This window comes from Neofelis nebulosa, chromosome 15 (assembly GCF_028018385.1).
Source record: "Neofelis nebulosa isolate mNeoNeb1 chromosome 15, mNeoNeb1.pri, whole genome shotgun sequence".
Classification (NCBI taxonomy): Eukaryota; Metazoa; Chordata; class Mammalia; order Carnivora; family Felidae; genus Neofelis; species Neofelis nebulosa.
The window spans coordinates 21,425,520-21,451,396 of record NC_080796.1 but is presented as its reverse complement, the minus strand read 5'-3'; the positions used below and the strand labels follow the sequence as shown (position 1 = coordinate 21,451,396).

At 41.8% G+C, this 25,877-nt stretch overlaps 1 protein-coding gene and 1 long non-coding RNA gene across 2 annotated transcripts; one reads left to right on the top strand and one right to left on the bottom strand.

Annotated features, from left to right (window-relative positions):
* Positions 1-364: 364 nt before the first annotated feature.
* LOC131495655 (uncharacterized) lies at positions 365-24,385 on the top strand. The gene is made up of 3 exons (XR_009254048.1): positions 365-634; positions 6,993-7,067; positions 24,263-24,385. It is a non-coding gene; the product is annotated as an uncharacterized LOC131495655 (long non-coding RNA).
* FASLG (Fas ligand) lies at positions 7,319-19,865 on the bottom strand. Its single transcript, XM_058700673.1, has 4 exons — positions 18,975-19,865; positions 17,877-17,922; positions 13,216-13,272; positions 7,319-11,995 (listed from the first exon to the last, which is right to left on the bottom strand). Exons 1-4 carry the CDS (start codon positions 19,323-19,325, stop codon positions 11,601-11,603), a joined length of 849 nt encoding a protein of 282 aa, XP_058556656.1. The 5' UTR covers positions 19,326-19,865; the 3' UTR covers positions 7,319-11,600.
* Positions 24,386-25,877: the final 1,492 nt, after the last annotated feature.

Genomic DNA, 25,877 nt, shown 5'->3' with positions numbered 1-25,877 from the left:
TGGCTTCCCATAGTACTGACCAGAAACTCCACAGCCCCCAGCCCAGTTCAGAGAGCCCTACCTGATTCGGGCTCAGTCTACATCTCCAGCAGCTCTCCCGCCACGCTCCGTCTCACAGGCCGTCGCTCCTTCTGTGCTACACGCCGAACTCGCTCCTGCTTGGAGGTCGGCGCCTGCCTGGGGGCTTTCAACACGGAGGGATGAAAGAGCCACCCTCAGTGGCAAGTTTGGAAATGTATGTGGGACACATCCGGCTGCCTCAAAGGATTTCAGCCCGAGACGGGTTCGAAGTCAAATTGAACCGAAGAATAGAAAAACACGGAATCTCAAGCATGAGCCCTCAGGAGGCAGCTAAGACCACGCGAGACTGAGGTTCGTAGATGCGTGATTTATGGCAGACTGACGCTTACTTCTTGACCAATGAGCATCCGCCCAGAATCTCTCCCCATCCTTAAGCCAATGAACGTACTGCTTGGACTCTGACTGGACTTCCCGCTCTTTGCACTCTGCCCCATAAATGCAGCCTGACTCAAACTCTGAAAGGACCGCTTGGAGCTTGGTGCGGCACGCCTTTGACAATAGCCATTGCTCTGCAGCTCTGCAATCAACTGTATTTCTGCAGACTTGAATTTGTGTGAGTTTACCTGTTCAGTTGGGTTGACAGTTGTCTCAGTAATGAGGGAACTTAACGGCCCTTAAGCACTTAAAACTGCTATGCATATTGCTATGTGCATTACAGTCCTGCACAATAATGCATTGTGCATTGTTTTGTCCAAAATAACATGAACAGGCTGTCATCGCTGCCCGAGACCTTCTTAGCCTAATCTTTGTATTCCTGGCTCTTGTCATTTCATATATATATATATATATATATATATATATATATATATATATTTTTTTTTTTTTTTTTTTTTTTTTTTTAGGTAATCTGTGTGCCCAAGGTGGAGCTCAAACTCACCACAGAGATCGAGAGTCACTTTAAATGGCACCTCTTGTGCCTCTTGTCATATTAAATGGCACCCCCTCAGAGAGGCCTTCCCTCTAATGTAGTTATCTAGTCTCTATCTCAATACCTTATTTTAATACCCTACATTGTGTTTATCAAGTGTAATTTGTGTATTTTTTTTGCTTGTTTTTTGTTTTTTTTTTTTTTTAATTTTCTCCACTACCACCACCATCCCTGCCCCTAACTAGGACATAAGTTTAAAGGAACAGGGAACTTACCTGTCTTGTACACCACTGTATCCCCTAAACAAAGCATGGCACCTAGTGGGTGCTTAGTAAATGTTTGTAGAGGGGCGCCTGGGTGGCTCAGTTGGTTGAGCAGTAGACTCCTGATTTTGGCGCAGATCATGATCCCAGGGTCCTGAGATCCAGCCCCCAGTAGGGCTCCACACTGAGTGTGGAGCCTGCATGAGATTCTCTTTCTCTCTCTGCCTCTGCCCCTCTCGCCTGCTCATGTGCTCTCTCTCTTTCTCGATAAGATAATAAAAATTTGTAGAATGAATGAAGAATATTGACATTATCAGTTCTGTCAGAACAGAATTCTCCACCTGCCGAAAAAAAGGCATACAGTTTGTGATAGTTGCCTATTATTTTTTTAAACATTGCTATATAAGCATATATATTTATAGAAAATTAAAAACACAAATGGGAGTAAGACAAGTTATTGTTATAGAATTAATCATCATAAATTGTGAAGTGTCTAATATCCATTTCAAGCTTTTATCAGGAAAAAAAAGAATAACAGTACTGGGCAACTGGGTAGCTCAGTCGGTTAAGCACCCAACTCTTGGTTTCAACTCAAAGTCATGATCTCAGGGTTCATGAGTTCTAGCCCTGCATCAGGCTTCATGCTGACAGTGGGGAGTCTGCTTTTGATTCTCTCTCTTTGTCTTTGCCCCATCCCTGGCCTCTCTCTCTCTCTCTCCAAATATAAATAAATAAACTTTTAAAAAAAGAATAACAGTACTGAATTCATGATCTTGGTACCTATTCATGAAAGATAGTCACTTTTTCCTATGAAATAAAAATGCATTGATTCAATTACAGAGTCTTAAAAAAAAAAAAGAATATTGACATTATAATGGGGGAGTATGAACCTGATTTAGGTAAGTTTCCTTGGTTCAGAAAAAGCCTGGTATTGAATTCTGTTTCTGCTACCCTGTGACCTGGGGAAAGTTACTTAACTTCTCTGAACCTAAATCAGTTTTTTCACTTACCAAATGGAGTTAGTAACACTTGACTTACAGAGTTCTGAAGATTAGTAAAAATAAATCTAAGATGCTTTGCATAATCCTTACAAAAAGGGAGTCAATAAATTGCAACTATTATTGTTATTTATTGACTTCATGGATTGGCTTAGGGCAGGAATAAGTCCTGTAATAAATGTCCCGTTATTTTTAAATAAGTTGATATTCTTACCCATTTTGTAAGCCATAAAGTATGGCAGTGTAGGCTTGGAGGTAGGGCAGAAAAAAACATACCCCAAGTTCACCTTCCTTTCAAATGTGGATCCAGCCACCTCCTCTACTGACTGCACCTCCACTCACTTCCCAGAGCAGAGAAGTCTTTTCACATTCTTCTGGAAAGTTAGAAAGAGCCAATTTGCTATACCAGTCAACACGATCAAGTAACCCAAGAACAGAGTGCTAAAGTTCCCTGCATTGCAGTCTTTTCTTTGCCACCTTCCCAGAACTCTGCAGCAGCCTCCAGACTTTCTTAGAGACCAGAACACAACCCACCCAAACGATGCAAAGAGGATGCTGAGGTTTGAAATATCTTCCCTTGCAGCTCACACCTTAGAGTTCTGTTTAACACTTCTGTGTCTCTTGCTCATTACTGAGTCAAAGCTGTTTTTTCTTCTCAATGAAGACACAGTGAGGAGAATAGAACACATTTCATGTTACTGGAACCTCCAATTTCTTCAGTCTGCAATCTTTAATCTCTGTTATGAAGCTCTAGAATCGTAGTTCATTTATTTAAAGCCAGAGACCTTTGTAACTTCCTGAATCTTCCACCTGCCTTCTCTTCCAATCAGGAACAAGTTCTAGAACCTTCCCTTCCAGAAAATGTGCACCAAGTTCCCTTCCACAGACTGGAAGTGGTGCGGGTGTGGTGTTAGGGTTGTGTGTGTGAGAAAACTAAGACCTAAACCAAGTGAAACTAAAAGATCCTTACCCAGAGAAGTATTCGAGATAACAATAGATGCCCATCTGACTCTCCAGTCTCCTTTGCAAAGGTGCTTATCTAGTATATGGTGCCTTACATGTGTGGACACTTTCAGAGTTCGATAACATCAATGGTGCCTCTTACTAACTCACACTCTTTGAAGTGGTTTACCCACAGAAAGCCAAGGCTATGACATGAGAACCAAGAAGTTCTATCCCTTCTGTAATGAGCAGCTGGAGGAGGGGGGATTCCCTAAGCAGCTCATATCTCCCAAGACAAGCCCAGGTTAAGCTGGGGGTTTTAACTATATATAAGGACAACAAAGAACATAAAGTATTCTCTCTCCCCAGGCAAATGTTTAAACAGTACCCTATTTAATTATATGTCATGATTTAAAACATAGGCACCAAAATGGCATCACACAAGGCTGTAAATATAATGAGCACAGAAGGTATTCAATATATTTAGTTAACATTTCTAGAGAAGCTGACACATGCCAACTGCTTTCATGTGTATTACATTATATGTTTAAAAAAAATAAAAGCAAAAGTCATGTGAGAAAAGTTTTAAAGGCTATGAAAATGTAAGATATTATACTTTTATTTTTATACCTCAGAATCTTTATCTGTTGTTTCTAACTGGTGTTTTTACGTTTGATGGCATTCATACATAATATTATAGGATTATGGGTGATTGATTTTGTACAAACTAAAACAGCAAGTAAGAATTTTTTTTTTAACAGTGACTCTATCAGGGGATGGCTGACTGGCTCACTCAGCACAGCATGCGACTCTGATCTCAGGGTCATGAATTCAAGCCCTACATTGGGCATGGAGCCTACTTTAAAGACAAAACAAAACAAAAGGTAAAGAGTTTATCAGGAGAGTTGCTGAGGAATATAACAACTCCACTGACCTATTTTCAGAAGTACCATTCCTCACAAAGTGGCTTCATTCCATTTAGCATTAACAATATTCCTATAAAATCATAAGAATAGGAATTGGTGTCCTCATTTTAAGAGGACACAACTGAATCTCAAGATATTCCCTGTCACTTACTCAAGGTCACACACATAGCTAGTTGAGTAGCAGAGGCTGGACTCAAACCCAGGCCTTCTGACTCCAAGTTCAATCTCTTTCCTTCTCACTTTGTTAAAACTGAGGCCACTGATGGCAGATGAGCAATAGGGGTGATTCAGATAAAAGACAGTAGAGAGAAGAAATGAAAGAAAAAGAATCTAAGAACAATTTCAACTATGACCTCTTTAGGGTTGTGGTATCAAAGATGTTTTATATTATATTATATTTATTATATTATGCAGAATGTGGGCATTAACCAAAGTGAGATTTAAACTAAAATGCAAAGTGATAAGGAGTCACTGAAAATTAATAAGACTCATCTTGGGTCCCATGATCAGTGCTAAGAAATCTCTCTGCATGTGGAAAGAACATAAGATGTAAGGTTTTAGATGACTGGGATTTAGTCTCAGCTCCACCACTAATTGGTCATGTCACATTAAGCAAGGCTCATAACTTTTCAGTGTCTCAGTTGTTCTTGTGTATAAAATGAAGACAACTATCTACCTTCTGAAGTTGTAATGAAAACGAAACAAGATAAGGTACATGAGAAACTTTATGTTATAAAATACTATAGGAATATTAAGCAGGAAAGAACTGTGACCAATGTGGGGAACTTACAATGCAGAGGATTTCAACTAAATCTGAAAAAGAACTTTCTAAAATGTAGTATAGTCCAGTGCAGTTATAGGCTCCCTTACATTTCAGCAAGCCCCTTACCAGGAAGTTTTCAAATTAAGGATGTGTTAGAAATGTGTTCCACGTGTTGGAAATGTGGCTATGAAAGCTTCTGCCTTGAAAGAGCAGTTGCTTTATATTATTCGTAAAAGACTTTTTATAATGTGGGCTGCCCAAGACAATGCCTCCCTGAAATTCTCGGAAAACTTGGAGAGAAGATTTGACTTCCCACAGAATGTGATATTGACTTCATGTTATTCAATTGAGATGTAGAAGAAAAGATGATCCCATAGAGCTGAAGGAGCTTCCAAATGGGATAGAAGAGATATCTGCCTTGTGTTTCTCTCTGAAGATAAACAGTTGGAAGGAGGAAGTTTTGGCAACAGTGAGAAAGTCATCGCTGAGGCGATGCTTTCCTATCTTCTGGGTGAGCTGTAAGGAGCAGAATACCCACTTAGACGTCTGTATTTCCAAAACTGGTTGGCTCTTAGGTGAATCCCAAAGGCTCCTGGCTACCATCAATAGTGTAAATATTTCTGGGGGTGCTTAGGTGGCTCAGTCAGTTAAGTGGCCAACTCTTTTTTTATTATTATTTTAATGTTTATTTATTTATTTTGAGAGAGAGAGCGAGCGAGCACTTGTGAGCAGGGGAGGGGCAAAGAGAGAGGGAAAGAGAGAATCCCAAACAGGTTCCAAGCCCAATATGGGGCTTGAACTCACAAACCACAAGATCATGACCTGAGCCAGAATCAAGTGTCAGATGCTTAACCGACTGAGCCACCCAGGCGCCCCAAGAGTCTGACTCCTGGGGCGCCTGGGTGGCGCAGTCGGTTAAGCGTCCGACTTCAGCCAGGTCACGATCTCGCGGTCCGTGTGTTCGAGCCCCGCGTCAGGCTCTGGGCTGATGGCTCGGAGCCTGGAGCCTGTTTCCGATTCTGTGTCTCCCTCTCTCTCTGCCCCTCCCCCGTTCACGCTCTGTCTCTCTCTGTCCCAAAAATAAATTAAAAAACGTTGAAAAAAAAAATTTAAAAAAAAAAAAAAAAAAAGAGTCTGACTCCTGATTTCAGCTCAGGTCATGATCCCAGGGTCCTGGAATCCAGCCTTGCGTTGGGCTCTGTGCTGACAGCATGGAGCCTGCTTGGGATTCTCTCTCTCTCTCTCTCTCTCTCTCTCTCCCTCCCTCCCCTGCTTGTGCACTCTCTCTCTCTCTCAAAATAAATAAATAAATAGATAAATAAATAAATAAAACTTTTTAAAAATTAAAAAATATATTTCTGTGTAAGGTTCATTTCTCAGTCTGAAGACCCTAAGGAATGGGGTTCTAATTCTACTTTCCTAGGATCACCTCATTCTGTCTGGATGACTCAAAACCCTGGCAAAGGGGAAAACAAAACAAAACAAAACAGAAAACCAGAAAGTAAAAAATTTATCTCTACTAATACCAGAACTAAAACAGACCCCTTAGTAAAATGTAATTTAACATACAACTGGCACGCTTTCAGATAAGGACCTGCAAATATCTGTGGCTTAACCCTACAGAAATATTACAGTCTGGCTCGAAGGGGTCAGGATTCTCTCTCTAGTGCTCTTCTTCCAATGATCTATCAGTTCAAATGAGCCACACTAAAAATGATGGTCCCTGGTAGAGCTATTTTCCTACTAAGCTGTGGTAAGTCAAAACCTACTTCAGAGAATACAAGGTCACCACTCTGGGGGGCTAAGGAAAAACACGGGTTTTGTGTGGTTTTGGTTGTTTGAAAAGAAAGAAAACCTCAAACTACTGAACCAGAAGTAATCTTCATCTTCTTTTTTTTTTAAGTGTTCTACTTTGAGTCTATCATTTCACAAAGTAACAATGGCAGATCCCATTTTAGTGAGCTAATAAAAAAAAATATATATATATATATGTGTGTGTGTATATATATATATATATATAGCTAATCAAAAAAATATATATATATATGTGTGTGTGTGTGTATATATACACACACACACACACACACACACACACATATATATATATATATATATATATATATATATATTGGCATTCTTATGTTCCTACAGAGGTAAAGAAAAATAACTCAAGATTCCTGAAGGAACTGTTAGCATCTCTTTCCTGGAACAAGTACTTAAACCATGGTAAGTTATGGCTTTATCTTCAGAAAATCCCAAAGGCATCCTAATAGAGCTTAGACTTGGAGGGATAAAAGTGCCAGTAATACCACTACTAGCTGATGGCCTTATGTTTTCTCAGGATGCCCCAGTGCCATTCCTACTTCCTTTTTGCTCTGGTACCATTATCTAGAAGGGTCCATTGATTTCAAAAAAAAAAAAAAAAAAAAAAAAAGGTCCAGTAAACTTCCCATTATGCTTAGAACTGGTGTACTTGATGTTTGGAGCCAAAAGAGGAGAAAAGGGATAAGGAGGGTTTCATCATGAGGGCTAGGAATACAGACAAGCAGCCAAAAGAAGGGTGAATATATACCTCCCTGACTTTCTCCATGACGTACTGGTCAGGAAGCAGATGAATCAACAGAAGAGTTTTAAGGAGAGCAGGTGACACACTTCAGCATGCATCTTTGGTTTTGTTCATTAATTTATTCAACAAATATTTATTGAACATCTTCTAAGGGACAAGTTCAGCCTAGTTACCCAGCAGTTTTCCCTCAACAGTCTCCTGAATAACTCCTGGTAATGCCACACACCAAATAGATTTTTCTCATTTTCCAGTGCTAAGAATTAGGATGCACGATTTCTTCCATCTGTAGCCTCAAATTCCCATTAGATAACCTACTCAAAGCTGGATAAACACTCACATACATTCATGAAACAATACTATGACTAGTAGTGAATATATTCATTAGGCTGAGAAACATACACATATGCCCCAAACTGAGAAATATTTGCTTTATAATTAAGGTTATTGAGTCAACAGCTATCTATTGAGCTCTTAATATATGCCAGGCACTGGGTTTGGTGATGAGGTTACAGTGGTAAACAAAGCAGAAAAGGTTTTGCTTTTGGAACTTTTATTCTACTGGAAAAAACAGATATTTTGAAAGTTGTCAAATAAAGAACATAACCACAAGTTATGCTAGTTACTAAGAAGGAACTAGAGAGCAATAAAATAATGAGAAAAAGAGGAGGCTCTAGAAATGGTCTGAGGAGGTGACATTTAAACTAAGGCCTGAACGATAAGAAGTCAGTTACATGAAGAGCCTGAAGAAGGCCATTCCTGGCTAAGGAAATGGAGCCCGTGTATGTGGAGACAACCTTCTCAGATGTTTGTCTCTACCAGGAAAATGAGAAATGCAGCCATCACTGGAGAAGAGGAAAGGTAAAGAAAGGTTTGGGATCTTTTTAGTTTGGGTTGGGCTGTCTTTTATTGAAAAAGGATACTTGAACATATGTACATGCTGATGGAAACCATTTCATAGACAGTGATGGTTTGAGAATCCAGAAGAAAGAACAATTTTAAAGAGGCAAAGTAGGGGAGAGGAAAAGGGTCTAGTGCACAAACGAAAAGATGGCCCTCTTCCTCCACTATAAGGATAAAAGAAAGAGATCATGCAGATGTGGGTGATTTGTGTTCTGGTGGTATAAGTGAGGTTCCATAGTGGGAGAAGGTGATATGGCAGGTTTGCAAGAGGAAAAGATAAGACATAATTGTTTCAAACAGTGGAAAAATGTGCTTGGCAGGGAACAGAAGAAAAAGTTCTAGGTAGGATTAAATGATATGTGACCACTAATACAAAGCAGTGTTCTCAATCAAGTAGAGCTGATTATGTCTTCCCACCCCCAGCTTGGGAACATTTGGCATTGTCTGGACATATTCTTGTTATCACACATGGAGGAGGGAGCAATGCTACTAGCATCTAGTGGATAGAGGGCATGGATACTGCTAAACATACTACAGTGCACAGGAAAACCCCCACAACAAAGAATTATCCAGCTCAGAATGTCAATAGAACCAAGGTTGGGAAACCCAGATATAAAGTGATGTCATACTTACATATAGACCATCTCCAGAAAGCTACAGAAGGAGACAGTGATACACTCTGTGGGCAGAAATGGGACCGTGGGGCACAATGAAAAGAGGGTTTACTTCCATTCTTATACCCTTGTGTGCCTTTTATTTAACATTTGTATTATATCCGTGTATTGCTTATTCAAATCAATCAAAAGATAGAAATAAATCAGTGATAAAGAGTAATCTATTTAAGTAGACAATAGATAAAAAATAAACCAATCTGTCTGTTTGGGTAATTTTTCTCCAGCAATGTTCAGCTTTTAGGATGCCAGCTTAAAGAAAATGGGATTTTTGCAAGGAGAATACAGTGAAGGAAGCAGAATATTCTGGAGTTGAAAATTTTTCCAAGATAATGATTGTCCTGATAAAGGTAGAATCTAAGCTTATCAGAGAGAGGAGTAAAGATAAAGAAGGAGCTGATGGATATGTAAGGAATGATAGTTTATTGGAGGTCTCAATATGGTAAAAATATACATACTTTAGGAGAGAAAACGTTGAAGCAGTTGAGCTGTAATAGTAAGAGGTGATATTGTGAAAATAAGAAATCAAATTGTAAAGGAAAACCATAATTTTTTTTTATTTTTAAAAGTGTTTTTTTTTAATGTTTATTTATTTTTCAGACAGAGAGAAACAGAGCACAAATGGGGGGAGGGTCAGAGAGAGGGAGACACAGAATCTGAAACAGGCTCCAGGGTCTGAGCGGTCAGCACAGAGCCTGACACAGGGCTCGAACTTGCGACCACAAGATCATGACCTGAGCCAAAGTCGCACGCCTAACTGACTGAGCCACCCAGGCACTCCAAGAAATACCATAATTTTTAACAACAAAGTCTAAGGAGAAGCCATGGTAGTGAATAGTTGAAAAAAAAAATAGGAAAAAGTCATTGTGAGTGAAGAACAGAACAGTGTAAGAGACCAGGGGTTTGGATGGATCCCTCAGGTCAATGGCTTCTTCTGGAGCATGAAGTGCCTCTCACAGAGTGGCTTATTAATAAAGATAGATGCCATTGTTTAGACAGATGCCATGTATCAATACTTTATGTACATATCATCCATTTTTGTCCAAGAGAGGTCAAGTGACTCGCCTAGTGATTACACAGTTAGTAAGTAGAGGAACAAAGATTGAAGTTCAGGTTTTTCAGTCCAAAGTCTTGCCCCTTCCACTCTGGTATGGCTCTGCCCCTTGGGGGGTGGGGGGAAATTGTCATCAAATCTATTGCAAGTTGGATGAGCTTAACACTGGCAATAGCATAGGTAATGAAAACTTTGGATAATGGGAAATAGGCTGAGGGAAAGGGATATCTGGCAATGACAGATTTGCTCCACAGTTCTTCTCACCCCAGTGAGTTCTTCTTAACTTGGCCTTAAGTCAAAATAAGTGAGGAAGCCATGGAGGAGAGAAATAATAAGGAAAAAATCCAAATCTTAGTGATTTCCAAAAAGCACATTCATAATGTTTATCTGTATTCTAAAATGTAATTTTTATTACATGTATTCTTTTCATTAAAATACACAAAATGTATATAAATACTGATTATATTATAGGAAAACAGCATCAACAGCTGACAATCAAAGAGTCTTGAGGACTATTTTGAGGACAGCTGAGTTCGTTGCCGAGAAGTACTCAAAATCTACCACTGAATGCGACCCATGTTTTCCTAACATATCCTTTCCAATCTCCACATTGTCCCTACTTAGGTAACTCTTCTAGTCACATGCATGTGAACATGTGCACATGCATGCACGCACACACGCACGCACACACGTGTGCACACATACACACCTCTACAATTGCACTGAAAATGTACATGCTGTGTAGGGAAAGGACCAGCTTCCCAAAAGATCCCCCTTTCTACTCTGTTAGCATCACCTGGTAGCTCAGGCTATGCATTTAGAAATAAAGATGCCGCCGGGGTGCCTGGGTGGCTCAGTGGGTTAAGCGTCTGGCTTCAGCTCAGGTCACAATCTCGCGGTCCGTGAGTTCAAGCCCCGCGTTGGGCTCTGGGCTGATGGCTCAGGGCCTGGAGCCTGCTTTCGATTCTGTGTCTCCCTCTCTCTCTGCCCCTCCCCCGTTCATGCTCTGTCTCTCTCTGTCTCAAAAATAAATAAACGTTACCAAAAAATTTGAAAAAAAAAAAAAAGAAATAAAGATGCTGCCAATGGGACATTGGCCTTTTCATCTCTTTAGCTTATCATGCAAGCCTAGTCTTCTTTTTCCATCCCTTATACACTCATGTCACATCCATATATCTGAAAGGCGGCCTCCCCTGAGGTAGACAGTAAACTCACGCCAAGAGGTGAGTTAGTTGTCCTTTCCAATGGGCCAAAATGCTTTTGGCCACTTAAGATGAGTGTAGAACACCTTGATAGCTGCTTCTCCCTGCCTCTGCATCTTCACATGGCAGCGAGAGTCTCATGTTCTTCAGTCATATTCCCCCTCCTGTCTGGCACATGGACCAGACAGATGGACATCTACAGTGAGATGAGGAACTGTAGACCTGCTGGACCCTGTAGTCTCAAGGTCTACTTGGCTCATGTCTTCTCACTTGACCTCAAGTGGGCTTAAGAAGACTCTCATTCAAGATCATATTCTCAGTGCCTGTAACAAGGAACCATATGGAGAGAATCCCAAAGTGCTTTTCTTAGAGCTTATATAAGCCAAAAAATGTCTTAGATTCCTCAAAACTAACCAGAGATAATTCAGATACATTGACATATAAATGGTCAGCACTGGTGAGATTGAATACTGCCCCCAGGTAGCTGCTGCGGGCCCACATCTGGCCAGTAGTGCAGTAGTTCATGATCTTCCCTTCCATCAGCACCAGGTCCTGGGGATACTTAGAGTTCCTCATATAGACCTTGTGGTTCAGGGGTTGGTTGTTGCAGGACTGACCCCTGAAGTTCACTTTGGAATATACAAAGTACATCCCAGTGTCATTGATCACAAGGCCACCCTTCTTATACTTCACCCCAGAGACAAGGGCAATTCCATATGTGTCTTCCCATTCCAGAGGGATGGATCTTGAGTTGGGCTTGCCTGAAATCAAATCAGAGAGGAGTGTTCAGCCAGGAATGCTCATGTATCCAACAAAAGAAGCTTCCAAGGCAAAAACTGTGGGCCTTTCCTTGAGCATATAACCAAAGTGACATAGCCCATATAGAACAGGCCAATGGGTCAGACTTGATCCATTACTGAATTCCTTCAACACCTCCATTAAATTGCTTGCCTCAGCTTATCATCTATACAACTGGGACAATAATATATATGCTAGTCAATTACAATGGGACATTATTGAGATTATTTTAGCTCTCTGGAACAAAGATTCTATAGTCGTCAGAACACCAAAACTTCTAGGCTTCAAGGTCCCCCCAGTGAGGAGGAAAGCCAAACCCAAGGAACTCTGAAATTCTAAAGTTGGGAAGAATATTTAGGGACCACCAGGTCCAACTCCTTGCCTACACTAAGGAGTCTTCAGTCCCCTACTTTGGGCTAAAATTCCCTTTCTTTTATGTCCCCACAGCTGTATATACATACCTTCACCAGAGAACACTCCCCAGTACTTACATTACTGCTTATGTACCTGTCTTTCTCTATTAGACCTTAAGCTCCTTGAAGGCAGGAACCATGTGTTATTCATCTACATGTCCCCAAGACTTGGCACACAACATGTGTTCAATGAATATCTGTTGGTCCAAACTGGATCATTCTACAGCCTCTGCCTAAATAATTCCAGGGGCAGTGGCACATCAGTTTCTGTGATACTTTTCCACTTTCAGATGTTAATGGACTATACCCTGGAAATGCCCATACCACACTGTTATCAAATCATTTCACTCCACTACGTGACCACATGCAGGAAGTCCCGCAGTGCCAGGACTGGGCCTTTCTCTTCATTCCCAGTTCTACTCTTGAAGAAAGCAGGGTGAGGCCCTTCCAGAAAACCAGAAAAGCACTTACTCCCCACCTTCCCAGATCTCACCTCTTATGCCCATGCCCCAAATCTCATACAGTTCTTTGGAATTATTGAAGAGTGGGCTCCTGGTGGAGCTCCATTTCTCTAGTTCAGAATATGGCCTAGACCGCGGTAGGGGTTCAGTCTGCGTGTGAGGTTGACTTGACTAGAAACATAGGACCATTCTTGGGTGTCAAATACTGTCACCAGAAAGTAACAACTCCCTCAGAGCACAGTACCCAACCAGCTATGCAGCTTTCTGTCAAAGGCTTTCCCAAACCCCATGTACCTTCCAGATACAGACCTGTTAAATGGGCCACTTTTCTCAGCTCCCTTTTTTCAGAGGGTGGATTGAGTTGACCTGTATCATAGACAGATGAAAAATACATGTAAAAATGAGACACCAACCATTCTTTTGTTGGGACTCTGAACAGATCATTTAAATAAAAGTGATTTTTAAAAAACATAAGTGACAACAGTCTGACATATACTAATCATGCAAATCGAAACCATAGAACTCACAGGAACCTGTATTTCAGAAACAAAGACGTCAAAAATAAACCAAATTGAAATAGACATGTGCATAGTTATAATGTCACAATAAAACAATAAAAAGGTTGATTTATAAAGAGCTATCAGATCAGTTACTGCATTTGAACTTGCCACAACCCTTTGAAGCAGACGTTATTGTTCCACCTTATAGATGGCTAAATGAGCTTAGAACTTGGGTGGCACTGACCCAGCTACTCAATATCAGAGAAGGATAGACACTCAGGTCTCCTGACTCCAAATTAGGATTTTTCTACTCTGGTTCTGCTGTCTGTAGCACTCCTCAGGACAGAGGGCAAAGAAGACTGTGATTTCACCTCCTGGCCATTAGGTCTCCCCCCAGGTGGCATTTGACCGTCTGCCCAAATTAATCATCTTCAGATCTCAAATGCCTTGAATAGCTCCTCATTGAATATATAATTGCGTAAAAGTTTCCCCAGCCACACGATCTCTGCCTGTCTGACCAGCCTCATCTCCTCTACTTGCTCACATTGGCCAAGGCTGCACAACACGAGTTCTGATATAACCTGAACACACCCAGCTTCCAGCCCCTGTGCCTTTGCTCATGCTGTTCCATCTGCCCAAAACGCCCTCCAAACAGATCCTTCTGGCAAATTCCTATCAACCCTCTAAATACCACCTACAACACCTCTTTCTTTGGGAAACCGTCCTAGGCCTTTTTAATCAAATATTTCTCCTTCCTTTGAAACCTAGAATCACTCTGTCTTTACCTCTCTTGTCAGTTCTGACTCCCCGTTTCTGAGGTGCCTGTGTAACTTGTCTTATTCCCCTCAGATAAAGGGCAAATTTCTTACTATATATTTAATCTACCAGAGTACTTAGCTCATTATCTGACACAGGGCATATAGCCAGTAAATATTTGTTAAATTTAATTGGAGGAGTTAAAATAGACAATAGTTCCCAAAGTAGACATTGTGTCTCTGACTTCAGGTATTTTCATCAAACTGAGCTACCACTTAGCTAATGAATTCAGCTGAGGCATTCAAGAAAGATTCATAGAAAGACACTCATCCACATCAAGTTCCTTGTGATTAGCCTGTAAGACTCACATATGGCATGAGAATGCCCCAGTCAACTCAGAATGTTACTTGACTAATCATTACCTCTCTAGCCACCCAAGACCACCCACAATGAATGAGGTGTTAGTGAACAGGAAAGGCAAAACTGAGTCTCCTCTACATTCCTATACCACAAACCATCTGTGCAACTCGTCTGACATTCAGCCAAGTGCTGACAGGAAATGGAACAGAGAACCACATGTTGCGTATCTTTGTATCCCTCACAGAGCCTTGTACAGTGTTATTCTCATAAAGGGTACTCAATAAAAGTATCTTCTGGATAAATATTGAAATAAACTGGAAATATGTCCTACGCTTCAGTGATGAATGTTTCCTGCCCCCAGGGTCTTTGCACATGCCATTCTCACTGCTGGAATGTTTTCCTCTATCCTCCCACTGCACCCGACACACATGCACACTCATACATACACATGCACACACACACACACAACGCCTCCTTAGAGGGGACTTTCCAGACCACTCTATCTTATGTCGCACTTAGTACAATTTGAAATTATGCCGTGGCTTGCTTGCTTTTGTTTATCATTTCCAGCTTGCTGAAAGCTCTGTGCAGGCAGGACCCTTGTCTCTCTTGTTCTCAATCATCACCTAACACCCAGCACCCAACCTGGCACATAAGAAGCACTCCAAGAACATTTGTGAATGAATAAAAGACTTAATGAGTTAACTGTGGGAAAATGGAAAGTGAAAAAGGAGCAAATAAGAATGTTTAAATAACTAGTCCTTCTAGTTCTTTACTAAGAATAAAAAATATGCATATGCACTTATATAGCCAATATTAACCTAAGCATGCTGTTTTATAACTTGTTTTTCTAACATAGAATGCACAATCTGCATGACATTAAATGTCCTTCTAATATATGGATTTTAGTTGCTGCGTATTAGGACCTCTGAATACACCATAATGTATTTAATCTCCTGTTAAGAGGCATTTAAGTTTCTTCTGACTTGTTTATTATAAATAGCCTAATAAGGAAGTGATGAACATCCTTATCTATGAGATTTTAGGTAATATCTCTGATTATTTTATCAAGATAAATTCTTTTTTTTTTTAATTTTTTTTTTTAACATTTATTTACTTTTGAGACAGAGAGAGACAGAGCATGAACGGGGGAGGATCAGAGAGAGAGTGAGACACAGAATCCGAAACAGGCTCCAGGCTCTGAGCTGTCAGCACAGAGCCCGAAGCGGGGCTCAAACTCACGGACTGCAAGATCATGACCTGAGCCAAAGTCAGACGCTTAGCCGACTGAGCCACCCAGGCGCCCCTCAAGATAAATCCTTAGTGATGAGGTTGCATGGCAAATGAACACTTTTAAATTTTTGGTACATTTTTCCAACTGCTCTTCAGATAAGGTATAGCAATTTACCTGTTCCCTGGCTGTCAACTAATGTTTAAGCAAACTTTCTCTCACATTTTGCCAATCTGGTTTTTTTTTTTTTTTATCTTTACTAATTGGATGGATGAAAATGGGTATCCTCTTGTTTTAATTTGCATCTCTTATCTTATTAATAAAGTTGCTAATTTGATTTCCATGGGATAATTCACCAATCTCTGGCCCATCTGGGTTGATGTAAAGAAGATACTTGTTTACTGGAAAAGGTAGACCTGACTCATCTGTTCACTTAACTTTTAGTTACTAAAATGATCCCAGAGAGTGGGTGAAAGATGAGTAATTAGGGACCTGTTTCACCAGCCACATTCCACTGATTTTCAAAGCTATTTTATTTTAGAAATCCTCCCAAGGTTTCATTTTTCTAACAAATATTTCTACTCTGCTTGAATACACCTGGACTTTCTAACACTTAGGGACTTGGACCTAGAACTAGAGACCAGAGCATCCAAAGGATGGCTCCTAAAGAGCCTACATTCTGGAGCAGTAGGATGACTTGGGTCACCTACAATAGGCACATAAGAAAATTTGGAAACAGCCTCCCCTCATTGGATGGCCAGTGCTGTCTTCTGTTTGCTTCCCAATTTCTAAGGATGAGATTTACCTATTGTCTTTGCAGACACATCTTGCTTCTCATCTTTATTTCTCATTCCATGGCCATCATAGACAGATGGAAGTTTCCCTATTTCCTAAGGCGCCAGTCTATATACTGGAAAGCCCTGTAGTTGACAAAGCATCAGGAGCCTGTGTTCCTTTCCTTCAACCCCAGTTCTACACCTGTGGTTTTGGGCATATCCCCTAATCTGTCTGGTATGTTGTTTCTTTTCTGAGAAGTGAGATGACTGGACTAGATTTGCTCCAAGCTCCCTTCCAACTCTTACCAAATCCAAAGTTCAGTGAACTTGGTTTAATAAACCAGACCATCCTAAATCTACCCGTCCATAGTTTCCAAACTATATCCCAAAACTTCACAAGGTCAGTGTTCAACATTTTCATCTTCTCCCTTGCTCTGAATCTCACATAAAGGACTTTCCTTTATTATTGAAGGTAGCTCATGATTGCCTTTGTGGGGGAAGTTGGACTAGCCTTAGAAAAATGCCTAAAGTCTTTCCCCAAGTTTGCCAGTGAATGCAAAAGATCAACCCCAATGTGGATAATTAATTGCCTACTTTTTAAAAAACTTAAGGGCGCCTGGGTGGCTCAGTTGGTTGAGCATCCGGCTCTTCATGTTGGCTCAGGTCATGATCCCAGGGTCATGAGACCAAGCCCTAAGTCGGGCTCCATGCTGAGTGTGGAACCTGCTTAGGATTCTCTCTCTCTCCCTCTGCCCCTTTCCCCTGCTCACACTCTCTCTCTAAAAACTAAAATAAAAATAAAAATAAAAATAAAAGCTTAATTATATAATATATCCTATAAAATGTATATCCTATATATATCCTATAAAATATATCCCCAAAATTTTTTTAAATAAAGCTTGACTCTTGAGTAAACTCTTAGAGAATTTAAAGAGGAGAAGACTTTTCCCAGAAACATCTGTCTGTTCCCCCACCCTGCCCCCCTCTCTCTACAAGTTATAGCCACTGCCCTGTTCATGGAAAGCAGGAGCCCTGAGGAAGGGGACAGGCCTGGAGCCAGCTGCTTAGGGGGCAAAAGTTGTATATGTGTGTCTCTTTCCAAAGCCAAATGGAAATTATTTTGAATTGTGTGCAATATTCAGTTATATTGGTTTTGAATGATTAAATTCACTTCATGTTTAGGGCAGCTCAAGGAACCAAAATGACTAGAGATTCAGAATTAGCCAGGATTCCTTTTGTAGTATACAATTATCCAAGAATGAGATGGAATTCAAGGCATTCCACCAACGTGGTTCAGCAGTGAGGGCTGTCTTTAGAAACTCAACATACATGCATGAAAGAACTCACCTATTTGTTTCTCCAAAGATGATGCTACGTGCTTTTGGCTGGTGGACTGGCAAAAGAGAGAGAGAGAGAAAAGATATATAATAAATATGAAGTTCTTTACGCTTAAGGAGGCAAAATTGTCAAATAAACCAAATAAACCTGAGAAGGGAATCTAAACACCTCAGAACCTTTCCTAACTCAGACTTTGGCCATGCAATTGTTCTTACCATGCCTCCATTTGTGTGTGTGTATGTGTGTGATTTGGAATAGTTCTAATATTTTTAGGTATTTTCAAGGAAATTTAGTTTGGTCATTTAAACGAATTCACTTCTAAGCAAGACCTCAAAGTTCCTTTTCTTTTTTAAATCACTAAGCTCTAGGGAGGGAGGGGTTCAGCAGACTGATTTGCCCACTGAGAAAGAAAGAACCAGAACTGCCAGTCCTATTTTGGCCTCGATCCTTTCCAATATAGAAAGTATTCCTTTCACTCGTTGGAGCTTCCATTTCTCTGCCTACAGAATAGAATCACTGGAATGATCCATTTCTTTTTTTTTTTTTAAGTTTATTTATTTATTTTGAGAGACAGAGAGAGAGAGAGAGCATGCACAAGCAGGGGAGGGGCAGAGAGGAGAGACATAATCCCAAGCACGCTCTGCACTTTCAACACAGAACCTGACATGGGGCTTGAACTCACGAACTGTGACATCCTGACCTGAGCCCAAATCAAGTTGGACAGTTAACTGAGCCACTGAGGCACCCCTAGAATGATCCATTTCTAAGACAAGAAAAAAGGATTAAAAACTACTTCGCGGGGCACCTAGGTGTCTCACTAGGTCAAGCGCCTTCCTCTTGGTTTTTGGCTCAGGTCGTGATCTCAGGGTTCATGAGTTCAAGCCCTGCATTGGGCTCTGTGCTGACAGCACAGGGTCTGCTTGGGATTCTCTCTCTGCCCCTCCCCTGCTCATACTTTCTCTCTGTCTCTCTCAAAATAAATAAATAAACTTAAAAAAAATTTTTTTAAATACTTTGCAAGTGAGACCATGATCCCTGTGGGCCCCGGTAGTCCCCCCAACCCCTGCCCCGTGGCTTCAGGGCACAGCCATCCACACAGCAGCTTACCTCTCTGAGTTCAGCCAGCTCCTTCTGGAGGTGGAAGAGCTGAAACATCCCCAGCCCCAGTCCAACCAGGGCCACCAGAACCATGAAAAACATCACAAGAAGACACAGCCCTGTGTTGTGGTCCCTCCTCGTCTTCAGAGGTGGCAATGGCAGTGGGGGCAGCGGTGGTGGCGGTGGTGGTGGCGGTGGTGGTAGTGTTGGTGGTGGTGGCGGTGGCGGCCTCCTTTGTCCAGGCCTTCCTGGCACAGAGGATGGACACGGGAGGACCGACCCAGGAGGGCCCCAGGGAGAGCTGGCCCTGCTGTCCACCCAGTAGATTTGGGGGTATGGGTAATTCAGGGGCTGCTGCATGGCAGCCTGTTCCTTGGGCTGGCCCCCAGTGAAGATGTCAAGGCCAGGACCGCTGTTTCTGAATGCTCCAGGGAAGAAAAGCCGGCTCTGTCTTTATAGAGTTTCCATAGGCAAGGGAAACACCTCTCTCGTTCTCTCTTTCCTTCTGTCTTTCTGCTTGTCAAAGAGACACCCACTCACTTTGCGTCTGAAGCTGAGACGCCTCAAACCGGCTCAGAGCAAACCCCGGGAAGTTTCCACCCACAATTTTCTGGTGAAAGCCTGCAAGGCCCCAGCAGCTGCTGCTGTGTTCCCTGAGATGCCTGTAGAAGAGCCTTGTCTTCCTTGGGCCCTGCGAGAGCAGGTGGTACTGGGTGTAGCCCCATGGGCTTTGTCCACTGCCCAGCACCAGGGAGAGTAGCCAGTGGGGTCTGTCCAGGCCTCCAAGGGCAAGACTGTGGAGCCTCAGCCAGAGGAATTGCTTGCACATCTTACCTTTCGCATGAGGGACTCACTCCCTTGCTGCTGTCCTTTCCCCACACCCAAGTACTCACACTGCAAAGCACTGTAACTCATGGGGTAAAAGTCTGCCCCACCCCCTCCCTAGAGATTAGACCCCAGGTGGCAACCCAGTGGCTGATATGCCTTTTGGACCCCATTGACCTGCTTTGTTCATGCCTCAAAATGTTTTTTGTTTCTTTTCACTGTTGTCCCCTTTTAAAACCTGGGATATTCCAGGGACACCTGTGTGGCTCATTTGACTGAGCAACCCACCTCGGCTCAGGTCATGATCTCCAGGCCCATGGATTTGAGCCCTGCATCAGGCTTTGTGCGGTCAGTGCAAAGCCCGCTTCGGTTCCTATCTCCCTCTCTCTCTGCCCCTCCCCAGCTTGTGCTTTCTCTCTGTCTCAAAAATAAAAACATCAAAAAATATGAAATAAAATTGGATATTCCACATTAAAATCTACATTTTTTTATTATTATGTTTTGAAACATTACAATACTGGCGTCCAGACCTGCACTGCTGCTGTCCTCTCAGAACAGACAGAGCTGCTCTAGGCGGGCCACCTGCTCCCCTCCCCACCATGCTTCACACCCCCCTCGCCCTGTGAAATGGCCTTCCTGGCCCCTGCAGGCATGTGTTTGCAGCCTGTGTTATGGTTGTCAGATGTAGTACTTGGTGCCCAGATAAATTTGAATTTCACATAAATAAATAATTTTTAGGATCAGTATGTCCATACACAATGTGGGCAACACACACAAAAAATTATTTTCTGTTTATCTGACATTCAAATTTAACCAATTGTCCTGTATGTTTTTTTACTAAAGATGGGAACTCTACCTGGACTGACATCACCCTTTTCTCTGGCTTCAAATACTATTTATTTATTTATTTATTTATTTATTATTTTTTAATATATATTTTAAAGTTTATTCATTTAGTTTTGAGAGAGAGAGAGAGAGAGAGCAGGGGAGGGGCAGAGAGAGAGGAAGAGAGAGAATCCCAAGCAGGCTTTGCACTGTCAGCACAGAGCCCAATGCAGGGCTTGAACTCATAAACTGTGAGATCATGACCTGAGCCAAAATCAAGAGTCAGATGCTTAACCGATTGAGCCACCCAGGCACCCCTTCAAAGACTCTTGAAATGCCAGTAACTCCCAAGTGCTTGGCTCCAGTCACAATCATGTTCCCATATAACCCATAAAAACCTCTCACAAAACCCATTTTCCATTTTACCAGAAGGCTCCACGTTTCAGATCTCATTAGCATTTATATCATGCTTTGACATTGCTGTGGCTATTCTGACTCTCCACCTGTGCCAAACCAATACCAAACTTATTTCCCGGCCACATTCTGCCCACCCACCTGGGTTCCCATACTACCTGTTTCACTTGAAACTTGTTTCAACTTGTTTCACTTGAAGTTGTCTTTCTGGTGACAACTTCAACTCCTCTCTCTTTCTCTTCTGCAACGTTTAAGCCAGGACTATTGATTTTCCCCCCAACCTGCTTCTCACATCGGCACACCCTGTCCTGTATTCTTCCTGTCATTGCCTTAGGTCACACTCTTATTATCTCTCACCTGCAATAGTGCAAGGGCACCCTGACTGCTCTCCCTCCCACCAGCTGTCCCAAGCACATATCACCCTGCAAACTGAGGCAAGAATCATGCTTGTGAAAACAAACTCAATTATCTCACTTTCTTGCTTAAAACCTTCTGTTGGAAGGTTTGATACCGGAAGTCGTCCAGATTCCCTAGCGTGACACATGCATGGACTCTTTCCAGTTAGACTCCAACAGCTGGCACTGCCTCTTCCCCAGACACTTCTGCCCACATCCTACTTTCTGCCCATGAGACAGTGTGACAGGTAAGAGCAGAATTGACCGCACAAGGTTCTCACTATCTTTCAGAGGTGGTTAGAGTTAATGTGCTTTCAAACTCACATATGGCTTTATTCATAGTCATTAAAAATGGCAAGTTTAAAGTTCATAATCATCAAAATATATCATTTTAAGAACTCCACCATATACAACAAAAAACCCAACAAACAAAAATGTTGAAAGTATCCTGAAATAACTCAAACAAAAAAATTGTAGAGTCATATTTTTAAACTGTAAAAATTTTACTGAAAATGGCAAAGATTCAAATAAGTGAAAAAACACACTTATTTTTCTGTCCTCTGGGGAGGACAGAAAGTGTTGCATGATGCTTAGAGCTTTGTAGTTCTACCTGGGTTCAAATTCCAGCTCTTCCACTTATTAGCTGTGTGAACTGGACAGGTCACTGTCCCTCCTCTGTGCCACAATTTTCTCATCATAAAAATAGGCATGGTCAGCAAGCTGGTGCAGCCACTCTGGAAAACAGTATGGAGGTTCCTCAAAACATTAAAAATAGAACTACCCTACAACCCAGCAATGGCACTACTAGGCATTTATCCAAGGGATACAGGTGTGCTGTTTTGAAGAGACACATGCACCCCCATGTTTATAGCAGCACTATCAACAATAGCCAAAGTATGGAAAGAGCCCAAATGTCCATCAATGGATGAATGGATAAAGAAGATGTGGTATATATATATATATATATATATATATATATATATATATATACACACACACACACACACACACAAAGGAGTATTACTCAGCAATCAAAAAGAATGAAATCTTGCCATTTGCAACTACGTGGATGGAATTGGAGGGTATTATGCTAAGTGAAATTAGTCAGAGAAAGACAAATATCATATGACTTCACTCATATGAGGACTTTAAGAGACAAAACAGATGAACATAAGGGAAGGGAATCAAAAATAACATAAAAACAGGGAGGAGGACAAAACAGAAGAGACTCATAAATATGGAGAACAAACAGAGGGTTACTAGAGGGGGTGTGGGGGGGAGATGGGCTAAATGGGTAAGGGACATTAAGGAATCTACTCCTGAAATCATTGTTGCATTATATGCTACCTAATTTGGATGTAAATTTAAAAAAAGTAGAATTAAAAAAAAAGGGGCATGATCAGGTGTGCCCGGGTGGCTCGGTCAGTTAAGCATCCAACTCTTGGTTTTGGCTCAGGTCATGATCTCACGGTTCAGGAGATTGAGCACTGAGTTGGACACCATGCTGACAGCCTATTTGGGATTCTCTCTTTCCCTCTCTCTCTTTCTGCCCCTCCCCCACTCACGCTGTCTGTCTTTCTCAAAATAAATAAACACTGAAAACATTGGGCATGATCACAACAGTACTTATTTCATAGGGCATTGTGGGCACTAAATGAGCCAAAGCATTTGATACGCTTAAAATAGTCCCTAGCAGCAAAGTAAGCTCTTATCAAATATTATTGTTGTAAATGTAGGAAATCTTCCCACATGTAATTCATCTGTAGACTTAAGAAACTGATGGTCTTCCACTAAAGATAAAAGAAGGTGGAGACAGGTTGCAGGGAAAAGCACAAGTCGATGCCCAACAATCAGTATCTGGAGATTCTACCAGTGGACTGACTGATGGACTGATGGAACCCTCTGTTTCAGACTAAGATCCCCCTTGCTCTTCTCTCTCAAACTCCCACAGAAACTTCTAGCATTCTTCTATCAGAATTATGCTATACTTTCACATCTCCCTCTGCCCTGCTTCTTGATTCATTCTGTAATAGGAGGAGGAATAAAAATCATAATATCTGCCCCCGACCCACCCAATGACCCCTAATCCTGGGAGAACCTGAACAGAAATAGAGGCCGAGAGCAGTCTTTAAACACCACTACTGCTCTTTGATAATGCCACCAAACATCGTATGTCGGCAAAATCATGGAGAAATAAAAACCATAAAAAACAAGAATAGGGACTCATCACAGGGAATACTACTAGAACCTTGCTAATTAGCAGAAACAATCTTTTCAAACCAGATTGCTGGGGCGGGGGGGGGGGGGGGACATATATATTTGCGTTTGAAAGATGCACTGAGGGCGCCTGGGTGGCTCAGTGTGTTAAGCATCCGACTTCAGCTCAAGCCATGATCTCACGGTTCATGAGTTTGAGCCCCGAGTCGGTTTCTGTGCTGACAGCTAGGAGCCTGGAGCCTGCTTGCGTCTCCTTTCTCTTCCCCTCCCCGGCTTGTGCGTGTGCGTGCTCTCTCGCGCGCGCTCTCTCTCTGTCTCTCAAAAATAAACACTAAAATTAAATTAAATAGATAAATAAAAAGGAAGGAAGGAAGGAAGAAAGAAAAGCACTGGAGGGATGCCTGGCTGGCTGAGTCGTTACAGCATGCAGCTCTTGATCTCAAGGTTTGTGAGTTTGAGCCCCATGTCGGGTGTAGAGATTACTAAATAAATAAACTTAAAAAACAAAAGGTGCACTGAATAAATAAATCAAGGGGCCAGCATGCTGGCAGCTCCCATGTGTGGGAAACTAATTGAGGAACTTTCTCATCCTCACCTTATCCCTCCTACTTCCTCTGGCAGCATCTCTGATTCTGGAACCAGGGTTCCTTGAGGATGGACGGGACAGAAAGATTCAGAACTGGGATTTCTTTCAGAAAAAGGTAAGATTGCCAGTCGTAGAGATTTAATGGGACGTGGGTGAAACTTGAGAGCAAGTTTAAGTGCAGAATCAAATCAGAGAACGCTCCTTGTACAAGTTGTTAGAATTTTATAGGCATCTTACCTCATTAGATGAAATTCAAATTATTTTTTTTTTAATTCTTTTTATTTTTTTTTCAACGTTTTTTATTTATTTTTGGGACAGAGAGAGACAGAGCATGAACGGGGAAGGGGCAGAGAGAGAGGGAGACACACAGAATTGGAAACAGGCTCCAGGCTCCGAGCCATCAGCCCAGAGCCTGACGCGGGGCTCGAACTCACAGACCGTGAGATCGTGACCTGGCTGAAGTCGGACGCTTAACCGACTGCGCCACCCAGGCGCCCCTCAAATTATTTTTAATGATGGTCCCTCTAGTGTTGTAATTCTTTTCAGAAATTGTCCTGACTCTTTAGTAAAAGAATTCCAATGATCTTTCCCCAGTGTGGCATGTTAGCTACATGGAGGTTAAGAGGACAGAACAGGAAGCAGAAGGGACCCTTCTTTCTGGCCTTCCAGTGTTTAAGCCAGAGAGCTGACTCAGTGGACTGTGGCCTGAGGCTCTAGACGTGACTCAGCAGTAGCCCAGAGAGCTCCATGGTGGACAGCAGCTAACTCTTCCCTGGGGACAGGGAAAAGACTAAAAAGACAGGGATAACTGAGTACTAACAAATTACATGTGGTACACGGTCTATACTGTTCACTATCACTGGGTGAAAACTCAAGAAACATATGTTTGCTGAGCTAATAAATACAGAAGAGTCTGAAGTCAGAAACAGGACTCCTGTGGGAATTAAGATTCTTCTGGAACCTCACTCAGTGATGCTGTGTGTTCCTTCTCCTGATGATACTCTCCAAGTGTGGTTGGCCTGCTGTTGACATGGGGGAGCACAGCAACATTGTCCTTTCCCCTCCTTTCTCTGAGGCCAGCCATGTCACTCCTTCAGTTGCCATTGATGGAAATGTAATTCAGATTGTGTCCGTCTGTTTTTAAAATAACACTTCAGGGGGTGCCTGGGTGGCTCAGTCGTCAAACATGGGACTTCAGTTCCAGTCTTGATCTCATTTCGAGCACCACAACAGGCTCTCTGCTGTCAGCACAGGGCTCGCTTTGGATCCTCTGTTCTCTCTCTCTGTCCCTCCCCACTTGTGCTTTCTCTCTGTCTCAAAAATAAATAAATATTTATAAATAAATAAATAATAAATAAATAAATAAATAAATAAATAAATAAAATAAGACTGAGCCTGGATGGCTCAGTCTGTTGGGCAGTCGACTCTTGGCTTCAGTTCAGGTCATGATCTCAAGGTCGTGGAATTGAGCCCCGAGTGGGACTCCCTGCTGAGTGTGGGGCCTACTTGGGATTCTCTCTGCCCCTCCCCTGTGCTCTCTTACTCTTTTGCAAGATAAATAAACATTAAAAAAAATAAAAAATAATAGTAAAATAACACTTCAGTGGCTTCCCATTGTCGTTAGAATAAAGTCCGGTATCTTTAGATTGA